Source organism: Anomaloglossus baeobatrachus, chromosome 9 (assembly GCF_048569485.1).
Source record: "Anomaloglossus baeobatrachus isolate aAnoBae1 chromosome 9, aAnoBae1.hap1, whole genome shotgun sequence".
Lineage (NCBI taxonomy): Eukaryota > Metazoa > Chordata > Amphibia > Anura > Aromobatidae > Anomaloglossus > Anomaloglossus baeobatrachus.
In genome coordinates this window covers 18,620,022-18,631,755 of record NC_134361.1, presented here as the reverse complement: position 1 = coordinate 18,631,755, position 11,734 = coordinate 18,620,022, and the positions used below count along the sequence as shown (strand labels likewise).

At 45.5% G+C, this 11,734-nt stretch overlaps 1 protein-coding gene across 1 annotated transcript in view; it reads left to right on the top strand.

Moving 5' to 3' along the window:
• The window catches only part of LOC142251718 (mucin-3A-like), a 22,639-nt gene extending 11,332 nt beyond the window's left edge, over window positions 1-11,307 (top strand). The window contains exons 4-9 of the mRNA XM_075324775.1: window positions 3,343-3,401; window positions 5,166-5,323; window positions 5,588-5,647; window positions 6,914-7,076; window positions 7,390-7,563; window positions 9,977-11,307. Coding sequence (XP_075180890.1) covers window positions 3,343-3,401; window positions 5,166-5,323; window positions 5,588-5,647; window positions 6,914-7,076; window positions 7,390-7,563; window positions 9,977-10,046 — 684 coding nt within the window. The 3' untranslated portion in view covers window positions 10,047-11,307. The remainder of the gene's footprint in view (window positions 1-3,342; window positions 3,402-5,165; window positions 5,324-5,587; window positions 5,648-6,913; window positions 7,077-7,389; window positions 7,564-9,976) is intronic.
• Window positions 11,308-11,734: the final 427 nt, after the last annotated feature.

The following is an 11,734-nucleotide window of genomic DNA, read 5'->3' as shown; positions in this document are numbered from 1 at the left end:
CTCTACTCATCTGACCGCTCACCGGTCCTGCTGCCGCAGCTCTCCGCCTGGTATCCCGCTAGTCTCCTCTGGCTCCAGCCTCCTCTTCCACGTCTTCTGTCAGTCTTCGTAGGCGCTTCCGGCACTGAATAGACCTGAATAATGTCTCGATGATGTCAGGGTGTTGCATCGTGCGTAGACTTTGGGCAACACACCGTGATGACCTGACGTCAAGATATGCATTGGCTGGGTGTAGAATGAACGAAGACACAGAAGAGGACATCACCACATGCCATGGAGACTGGAACCGGAGGGAGACCAGGCAGGGACCTGCAGCATCGGGACAGCTGAGCGGCAAGGTGGCCATGCTAGGTTTTTTTTTAATTTGTTAACATTTGCAGAGACCCTAGAGCAGTGTTTCCTCATGGCCCCCAACAAGTCATGTTTTCAGGATTTCCTTACTATTGAACAGGTGGTGGAATCATTACCAAGGCATCACCTGGGCTATATTAAGGAAATCCTGAAAACATGACCTGTTGGGGGCCACGAGGACTGGAGTTTGGGAACCACTGCCCTAGAGTATAACGAGGAACATTTGATATGCATCGAATAAATGCAATACCAATCAAATTTTCTGGCCAAATGCAAATGAATTAATGATTTTGATTTTTTTTAGATGAAAAAAGAAAAAAGTTGTAGACGACTAACCCAGTACAGTTCATTGTAGGAAATCTGACAAAATAAGGAATATCAAAATAAAAGGAAAAATTACTTCCATCTCCTGCTAAAATGCATGTTTTTAATATAACAATTTAAAATAGAAAATGTTACAATGTAACGGTGGGATAGCGAGAGACAGGAGGCTCCTAACCTATGGATTACCCCTAATGGTGGAGATGCCGGAGTCCCATGCCGTGCTATTCTCCTGACCAGAGCTAATCTGTCCCCCCCAGGGAATGAAGGGGCAGGGGTGTTATGGAAACACAGATGATGCAGGAATTACAGATACTCAGTCACACTGCACACTCTCAGGAATAAATAGTAAGAAACTAAAGAGAAAAGCAAGAGAAGTAAGGCAGCAACAAAAGGTCAACAAGGGTTAATGTGAAGCCCCACAGGTGTAGTGTCGGTGCATTACCTTCAGGGACTCCACTCGGCTGGATCCTGTCACAGGTAGGAGATCTTCTTCTTGTCGTGACGCCACTCTCAGTATTGCGGCCAGTAGGGACCGCCACTGCAGGTTGAGGGACGCCTGGGGCTGATGGTGAGTGCAGTTAGTTGGAATAGCCTCCTGAGAGTGAGGCAAGCCCCAGGGCCCTGTGTAGGTGCGTAGAACCACAAGGCGCAGAATGACTCAACACAGGCAGGATGTCTTTCAGGGTTTTTACTCACAGTTGATGGCAGGGTGAGTGACCCGGGCGTAGCTGGGATGAACCAAGTGGGAACCAGGTGTCCTTCAGGCTGACTTGTGAGGGTGACTACTAACTCGCCTTCCTTAGCCCTTGGTGGTTTGGGGTAACCCCGACTTTGAGTCCCTATGGGGGTCACCCAGGGAAGATGCTGCAGCCTCTCTCCCCTTCGGTTGCCGTTTGCTTGTCGCCTGGACCAGGCCACTCCAGCTGCTTGCCTGATGTGACCTATGGGCCCTAACTGTGGCTACGTGGCTGCGGCTTTTGTGGTGTTGTGGCGTGGGCTTTGAGAGCCCCACACCGGCAGGTTTAGCAAAAGAAAGCTGGATCTATCTCCGCTTCGGGATCTGCCGCCCGTTTGGGCCTGGTTCTCCCTAGCAGTCTCCTTACTTCCCACTCCGTGCTCTCTCTCTAGCTGAGATGGGTTTCGGGTAGCACTCCTAGGTGACCGTTCTCCCCCGTCGGTAGCCACTGCGCGGACGCTGTCAGACTACAGCAGCCCACGGGATCTGCTCCTCACTCGAGCTCCCTGGACTCTGCACTGCCTGGCTCACATCTGGGACCTTCACTGCTGCTCCTGTCTGAGCTTCACTTTCCTGCTCCTCACTCCTCCACACTCTGCTGCAGACTCTAGACTGTTTACTCCTCCTTCTCTTTTCCCTTTTGTGCCTGCCTACGCCACCTAGCAACCAGACTCTCTTACCACACCCCTTGAGAGGAGATGGAGGCTTTTGGCCCCCTCCTGGGATCCCCAGGGGTCCTCTCATGGGTACATGTGTGAGACCTGATCACTATGCGCCTGTGTTCCACACCCCGGTCAGCCTTCTGGATTACCTGTGTTGTACTGTCCCCAGCATGGGTGCAGTACTCAGTGGTGCCTGACCAGGTCAGGGGCGCCACATTAACACCACAACCGCTTGCAGTAATAACACCACAACCACCAGTAAGCCTGGCTAAATCCACCTCTCCAGGCCAGGTATAGAAAGGCTATAGCTGGCACTATAAGAGAAGTCCAGCCAGCATATATAGGTGGGGAGCGAATGTGACTGGCTCTCCCATAGCATGTGACTAAAGGAGACTAATAAGCAGCCCAGCAGAGATTAACTCTTGCTAGCCTGCCCTTTGTCCACAGATTTGTGAGTTGATGCCCGTGTCTGATCACAGACATCAGAGAAGTTAGCAGGCAGAGTGCAAGAATATGGAGTTTCCGCAAATCCTGACGCCGCCATGACAGTCAGCAATGCTTGCAAAAATCTCCTTGTAACAGATATTCCTTGAAAAATTGAAAGAAAACATCGGAGGAAAGCATTTTCAGATGCACTCCGGCGTTTTATGTCTTAGCTGAGACAAAGGACTCAGACAAAGGACTCAGACAAAGGACGCCGGAGTGCATGTGAAACGCGTGGCATTCCTCTGTGTTCTTGGGATTTTTCATTGAATTCCTATTTCACAATTTTTCATTAAAGACTTGTATTTTAGAAGGAGCTGGAAGTAATTTTTCCTCTTATTTTACTTAGATTTTTAGCACCAGTTACCATCATTCATAGTCATCTTCCCATTTTGTTTATTAGTCTTTAAGGTTAAAAATTGCTAACGCTTTCTTCATTAGGGAACAGATGTTCCTCTCCTCGGGAAGCTTAAAGCTGGGTAATTGTGAAAGAAATAACTCCTGAACACCCCTAGCCCAGTCCTTAAAAAACTCAGATGCCTCGGATGGGAGTCGCTGCCTTAGGACATCGGGGTTTTTGTTTTTTTTCTAAAGTATCTATTATAGAAATAATTTATAATCATCTGAAAAAATAACAACAAAATACCAGGAAACCTATAACCTGAGGGTGTGATTGGGTTGTTTTTTTCAGGTTGTTTTTATTCTGGTTTCAATAAATATTTATCAGAAAAAAAAAAAAATGCAGAAAAAAATAATTATTCCCAAAATTTCTCCTTGTCCATTTAGATACGTGCGATTCTGAAAAACGTGACAGAATTCAAAGGATTTTCAAATATCGTTTTCACGTGAGTATCGATAGGAATTCTGAGGCTTCGTGAACAGAAAAATAACAAAAAGCAAAAGTCGAGAAGTATCTGAAAGCGATTGTTCATATTACAACTTTTATATTTTACAAAAACTGATCCCTTCTTTCTGCCGCCAGATCTTTTTTATCTTTTGTTTTTTTTTTACCTCCGATAAATTGTTTTACTTTTCTATCAACGGAGCCTTATGATGACTTGTTTTCTGTAAGACGAGTTGGAGCTTTGAATTCCACCATTTACTTTGAAGGTTAATTTAGTTTTCCATTTATATTTTATTGCCTTTATTTTATTTTTTATTGTTTTGTGTCTCTATAATATATATAATTGAGACCAATAATTTTCACATTTTTTCATTTGAGGATTTTCTGAATTTTTGAGTTGCATTTTTTATTAGTATAATTTTACGACACATATGACTTTTTGATTATTTTTAGACAATCCTGGTGATTTTTATCATTTCTATTTTGTGATGTTCAACATATCAGATAAATAAGTTTGTATTTTGAAAAAATCTGACTTTTACTTTAACAAAATTGCTTTTTTTTTCTTTTTTTAATTTCCAGGACGAAAAAACTACTAATAAAAACCTTTCAAGTTATTCAAATAAAAAAAAAATTAGAACTTTTTTATTAAAAGATTTTTTACATTTTATCAGTCTATCTGGGGGACTTGAATGTGCAACTAATTTATGATCTCCTAGGAATCCCTGATAACTACAATGTACGTCTGGGCTTACATAATTATGTATACAGACGTCTATTTGGAATTCTTTCTCCATTAATTAGTGCATTCATAAAATAGTTAAAAAAAATAAATATATATATATATATTATTTTATGAATATATATTCATATATACAATTCAATGAAACTGAACTGTAATGACACATATAACCTGTCGATAGATATGGCGCTGTTTCAATATACAGTTGAAACCAGAAGTTCCCTCCACTCTCTATAAAGACACATCTTCAGGTTTTTCCCGCTATTCTCTATAAAGACACATCTGTGGTTTTTCCTTCCGCTCTCTATAAAGACACATCTGCAGGTTTTTCCCACCGCTCTCTGTCTTTATAGAGAGCAGAGGGAAAAATCTGCAGATTTGTCTTTATAGAGAGAGGAGGGAAAAACCTGCAGATGTGTTTGTATAGAGAGCGGAGGGAAAAACCTGCAGATGTGTCTTTATAGAGAGAGGAGGGAAAAACCTGCAGATGTGTCTTTATAGAGAGAGGATGGAAAAACCTGCAGATGTGTCTTTATAGAGAGAGGATGGAAAAACCTGCAGATGTGTCTTTATAGAGAGAGGAGGGAAAAACCTGCAGATGTGTTTGTATAGAGAGCGGAGGGAAAAACCTGCAGATGTGTCTTTATAGAGAGAGGAGGGAAAAACCTGCAGATGTGTCTTTATAGAGAGAGGAGGGAAAAACCTGCAGATGTGTCTTTATAGAGAGAGGAGGGAAAAACCTGCAGATGTGTTTGTATAGAGAGCGGAGGGAAAAACCTGCAAATGTGTCTGTATAGAGTGGGAAGGGAAAAGCCTGCAGAAGTATCTGTATAGAGAGCGGAGGGAAACTAAGGGTTTCAACTGTATATAGAAACAGCGCCACGCCTATCCACAGGTTGTATGTGGTACTGCAGTTCAGCTTCACTGAAGTGAATGTCACTGAGGCGTAGTACCACATACGGCCTATGGACTGGTGTGACGTTGATTTCCACAGAACATCATCTTTTTTTCTCTTTGTGATAGGAGTGGAAGCGTTGATGTCAGCTATTTGGCTCTGATCGCCCTCCCCATTGGGCCCCGGCAGGTGCTGAGCCACAATCTTAGCACAACAGTGAGCGATATGGTATCTAAACTCCAGGCCACCTACCAGTCCACAAACAAATGTGGGGAAGAAGACCACGGTACTTATACCATTCATAATGGAGGAGACATATATTGGGAAACTACCATTGTCCTCCAGCTGAGGGACATTTTGGGTGGATTTTGCATGCTTGGTTCCTCTGTTGTTCCCAATCAGCTGATGTAAAGGGGTTGATTTCTTCTAAAACTGCAGTGACCTTTATAACTTGCTCCAGGATTTTATAGACTTTATCCCCCCAAATTAGCGGCGTTTGCCCTTTACAGTTCTGGGTCATTACCTAATCCCCGCTCTTTGTCTTCTCCAGGCTTGTATTGCTTTAGTAATTCCTCCATTCGTGCAACTCCGGGAAAAATCGATTATGCAGGTGAGAGCCGAGGCCCCTCAATGGTGTAATGGGTAGACCGCGGGGGAGAAGCCTAACTCCACCGGAGGATAGTCCTCCTGCATATTCACAGGACGCAACCACTCCACACGGTGATCGCTTGCTTTGTACTTGGATCCGCGCAATATCCATAGTCACCAGAAGTGACAGTCAGGACACTTCCAAAAAATTGTATAATAGTGAGTGCCGCTCTGGAGTATAATACAGGAGGTAACTCAGGATCAGTAATGTATGTACACAGTGACTGCACCAGCAGAATAGTGAGTGCAGCTCTGGAGTATAATACAGGAGGTAACTCAGGATCAGTAATGTAATGTATGTACACAGTGACTGCACCAGCAGAATAGTGAGTGCAGCTCTGGAGTATATTACAGGAGGTAACTCAGGATCAGTAATGGTAATGTAATATATGTACACAGTGACTGCACCAGCAGAATAGTGAGTGCAGCTCTGGAGTATAATACAGGAGGTAACTCAGGATCAGTAATGTAATGTATGTACACAGTGACTGCACCAGCAGAATAGTGAGTGCAGCTCTGGAGTATAATACAGGCGGTAACTCAGGATCAGTAATGTATGTACACAGTGACTGCACCAGCAGAATAGTGAGTGCAGCTCTGGAGTATAATACAGGCGGTAACTCAGGATCAGTAATGTAATGTATGTACACAGTGACTCCACCAGCAGAATAGTGAGTGCAGCTCTGGAGTATAATACAGGCGGTAACTCAGGATCAGTAATGTATGTACACAGTGACTGCACCAGCAGAATAGTGAGTGCAGCTCTGGAGTATAATACAGGAGGTAACTCAGTAATGTAATGTATGTACACAGTGACTGCACCAGCAGAATAGTGAGTGCAGCTCTGGAGTATAATACAGGCGGTAACTCAGGATCAGTAATGTAATGTATGTACACAGTGACTGCACCAGCAGAATAGTGAGTACAGCTCTGGAGTATAATACAGGAGGTAACTCAGGATCATTAATGTAATGTATGCACACAGTGACTGCACCAGCAGAATAGTGAGTGCAGCTCTGGAGTATAAAGCAGGTAATAAATGTACAGGAACTCAATCACTTTAATATTGATAGTGTTGTGTTAGGATAGTGGTTAGTAGCTTTGCTGGATTTGTGGCTCCATTGTTAGGTGTCTTGGCACTATAGGAAGGTTCTTCTGCTGTATCTTCTGTATAACGGTCATTTTATTTATGTTTGATGGTGATGTGTCTTACTTTGGTTTCACTCAGATTTCTGCCATGCGCACGCCCCTCCTGGGTTTTCTGAATTCTACTTCCCTGACAATACAGACTCGGTGTTTCGCTGTGTGTCGGTCTGTGTGCCCGGAGCGCCCGGGGAGCTGAACTGCCACTACGGAGACTGCAAGCTACTGAACACAGGCCCCGAGTGTGTGTAAGTCCAAATATCACAATATAAAGGCGCCATCGTACAACGCAGATGTGAGATATGGAAGGGACGATGGAGATAAAAATCAAAATTAAAAATGGCTACAAGAAAAGTGAAGACCACAGCTCTGAGGGACCCACGATATGTAATATAGAGAAGGTAGAAGCTATAGGAAGGTAACTTGGGGTTCTAAGAAAGGGCAGAAATGTTATCAGGTCTCTCCATCTGGATCTTCAAGGCTTCAAACCCAAGAACCCAGTTTGATCTCGCACCACATGGGAAGTCCTGCCCTCTGTCATCATCCCCTCTCTCTCCGCAGATGTCGCGATACCAGACATTTCTGGTATTTTGGGAAGGACTGTCAGACTCGGATCAGCAGACCGGGGGTGATTGGAGGGGTCTCCGCTCTCCTCGCCGTGCTCCTCATCCTACTTGTGATCATCCTGGTGGTAATACCGTTACGTAGATGTGGGAAGGTCGAGATAAGTTCACGGTGAGTTTTAATTATGAATTTCCAAGTTTTAGGCGGCATAGAGTCTAATGTTTTTCTTTAGAAAACCTGAAATTGGAGATCTGGTCTTCAAGACTTGGGGACTTCAGTTGCGGTTGAGGTTTAAACCCATTTATTTAAGAATCTCCTCAGAGTTCATGTGAAAAAAAGATGAACAGGATGAGATGGTTATTCCAAACCACCATATAAACTACCGGCGGCATTGCTTGGCTCCGGCACCTTTCATTCAGTCTTCGAAATTGGTTTCCAGGAACCACAATGCAATATTGTTCGATACCACAACCAACCTGCTAGTCTGACCAAGGCTGGTACCCATCAAGAGAGCATGAAGCCAACAGATGGCCTTAAACTGGGGTGCGGATATTCTGTAAAAGAGGTGGCTATGGAGCTGTGTAGGACAATGTGCTAACAAAAGGAGGTGAAGGGTGGACAGTGCAGAAGTAGAGGGAATGGTGCATAGTGAGCACGAGCTCTAGAGGCCCATGTGGTCCCCTCCGGAGAGGTTGGGTGTATCTGGGAATATCTCCTTGCCAGTGAGGACGAAAACACCAAGAGAAGACATCAATGGGTTGTGTCATATTGCTTCTTGTTCCATAGTCTTGGTCTGGTGACGTCAGGACGCATAGTCTTATGGCCGCTTTATACACAGCGACATCACTAAAGCGATGTCGTTGGGGTCATGGGATTCGTGAAGCACATCCGGCCTCTTTAGCGATGTCATTGCGTGTGACACTTACATGCGATTGAAAAAGGTCGCAAAATCATTCAAAATCATTAATCGTTGACACGCTCCCCTATTCCTAATTATCGTTGCTGTTGCAGGACGCAGGTTGTTTGTTGTTCCTGCGGCAGCACACATTGCTATGTGTGACACCGCAGGAATGAGTAACCTCACCTTACCTGCGGCCGCCGGCAATGAGGAAGGAAGGAGGTGGGTGGGATGTTACGTCCTGCTCATCTCTGCCCCTCTGATTCTATTGGGCGGCCGCTTAGTGACGTCACTATGGCGCCAAACGAACCGCCCCTTAGAAAGGAGGCGGTTCACCGGTCACAGCGACGTCGCTAGGCAGGTAAGTAGTGTGACGGGTCCGAGCGATTTTGTGCACCACGGGCAGCGATTTGCCCAAGACGCACAAACGATGGGGGCGGGTACGCACGCTAGCGATCTCGCTAGCGAGATCACAGCGTGAAAAGCGGCCATTACAGAAGCACCATATGGCGGCACAAATAGAATCTACAGGTCCATGGAACAAAATTGTAGGGGACCCTCATCAATCCAAATTGTGTCTGTGCTCGCTGTAAAGGTGTGTACATGGAATCTTAGGGGCACTTTGCACACTACGACATCGCAAGCCGATGCTTGCGATGCCGAGCGCGCGAGTCCCCGCCCCCGTCGCAGCTGCGATATCATGGTGATAGCTGCCGTAGCGAACATTATTGCTACGCCAGCTTCACATGCACTTACCTGCCCTGCAATGTCGTTCTGGCCGGCGAACCGCCTCCTTATTAAGGGGGCGGGTTGTGCGGCGTCATAGCGATGTCACATGGCAGGTGGCCAATAGAAGTGGAGGGGCGGAGCTGAGCGGGACGTAAACATCCCGCCCACCTCCGTCCTTCCGCATAGCCGACGTGAGCCGCAGGACGTAGGTAGGAGATGTTCCTCGCTCCTGCGGCTTCATACACAGCGATGTGTGCTGCCGCAGGAACGAGGAACAACATCGTAACATCGGCCTTCCGAAATTATGGAAACGGATGATACGATTTGGATGTTTTTGCGCTCCTTAATCGTATCAAAAAGGCTTTACACACTACAATATCGACAGCGACGCCGGATGTGCGTCACTTTCGATTTGACCCCACCGACATCGCAGCTGCGATATCGTAGTGTGCAAAGTGCTCCTTAGGTTCTGTTTTCAAAAACAATGAGATTTTCTAGCATAAACCAGCTTTTTGATTGGACGGTGCCTCATCTGGAGCTGATTCCATCAGAATTGTCTTCAAGGAAATTATATTAATTTATTTCCCCAACATGTGTTTTCAATATTTTTTTTAGGGAAAACAAATACTCAAAAACTTCTCATGTGAACAGAAAAAGTGGATTTCCCATAGATATAAAAAGGAAGAGTTTTTGAATAGGAATTTAAAGAGGGTCCACTCCAGAAAGCCCTCCTCACATGCTCTGTGCGTACATAGCTGTCACTTTAGGGATTGTTCACAAGGAGCTTTTGACGTAACTTTTGATAACAATCTGCTTCAAAATCCACATGAAAAATACTCATCAAATACTCTTTGATGTGGATTTTTAGGGGAATCCACTTGAATTTCCATGTAAGTAAAGTCCATGTGACCCCGTCCTTACGCCTGATACACCTTCACCTTCTGACTTGTCTTGCAGGAATCTTATTGACACCGATTACACCGACTCCATCACCGGCCCACAGTGGTACATCCCCAGAGATGAATGAGACTGAGCAGCCGGCGGTCCTGGGATTGGTTGACGACGCCTCACAGCAGACAGACGGGACCACCTGCCAAGAACTATCGTTATTCGTGGGGTCTGTGACTCTCTAATCTTGACAACTGTAGAGAAATGATGTGACGTCAACTAGAAGTGACATAGAATGACTATTTCGAGATTTTTGTGCATTTTTTTCTTATTTTTGTAAATACTGAAGACGTTTCCTGGACATTCTGTCACCATGAATGATGTCACCACCTGTTACCGTGATGTCATGGTTCCTGTACACTGAGCATGTATGATGGAGGTGGAGGCCATGTCCTGCTCTGGTAGATGACCACAATGTGATACTTGAGTGCAGAGGCAGTGGTCATCTTCAGGTCACATGGTCTATAATAACCAATGAGGAAACTCTATGCAAGAACACGAAGAAGAGTAGGACAATTTAGGAAACCTTTCCTGCCGGATTTCTTCTTTATGTGACCTCATTCCCACCTCCTGACTTTGCTGTAATCTTGTCTTATTGTTGGAGCTGTGTTAGGTTCCTGACATTCGATTCCAATTGGGGGGTTAATTAGAGTAAATAGATTCACACTGAATAAATTCTAAACAAATTGGTTTAATTAGTTTGCTCAAATATTCAGACTCTAATCAAAACTCTTATAACCCCTCTCCTGGGTCCTCCGCACGCCCGTCCTGCCTGTCCCTCCGATCGGCTCCTCTTTGTCTTTCTTCCACCTCGAGGGTTTCCCTCTTCTGCTGCTGACCGGACCCCGCACGGCCATGTGGGGAGCAATGAACGTCACGGACCTGAATTATTGCATCGCGCTCATGTGTCGGTGTGAGGCCTCGTCAGCAGAGCCGCCCATGGGAAGACCTGAACGAAAAAAAGACAAAAACAAGAATGTGAGGACCGAGTAGTGACAGGACGGACGTGCGGAGAATCGAGGAGGCGGGAGTATAACGGATACATTTGGGGGTTATTGTTACCTCTCTTGTGCAGCTGGCTGCGATTTTGCTGGATTCAGGAAAATTGAATCCTAATTATGTTATAATAATGGGTTTCAGAGGATTCAAATATTTGTGGAAATTCAGATCTAAATCAGTTTGTTTAGAATCAGGCTGTTCTTCTTTACTTCTTGTATATAATTGTTGTTTGCGGGCACAGAGGTCGCTTCTCCCGAAACCCACCATGGACGTCAGGAGCGGATATTTCCTATAGAAAAGGACTATACTTCTGTATAATAACACGGGGCGCGCCTTCACTCTCCAACTCTCTCTCTCTATATCTCTCTTTCTCTCTTTTTCCCTCTCTCTCATTTTTCCTCCCTCTCCTCTCCACTCTATCCCCCTCGCTGTCTCTCCATCTCCCTCCCTCCCTCTCTCTCCTCCGCTCTCTCCCTCCTTCCTTCTCTCTCTCCCCTCCGTTTTCTCCTATTCTCTCTCCCTTTCTCTCTCTCTTCCTCGCTCTCTCCCTTTCCTTCCTCTTTCTCCCCTCCTCTCTCTCCCTTTCTCTCCCTCTCTCTCCTCCGCTTTCTTCCCCTTGCTCTCTCTCTGCTCTGTCCCTACCCTCTCCCACAATCTCTGTCTTCAACTCTCTCTCTCTCTCTCCCTTCTCTCTTTTCCTCTCTCTATCTCTCCCTCCCCTCTGCTTTCTCCCCCTCGCTCTCCCTCTCCCTCCTCTCTCTTCCCTCC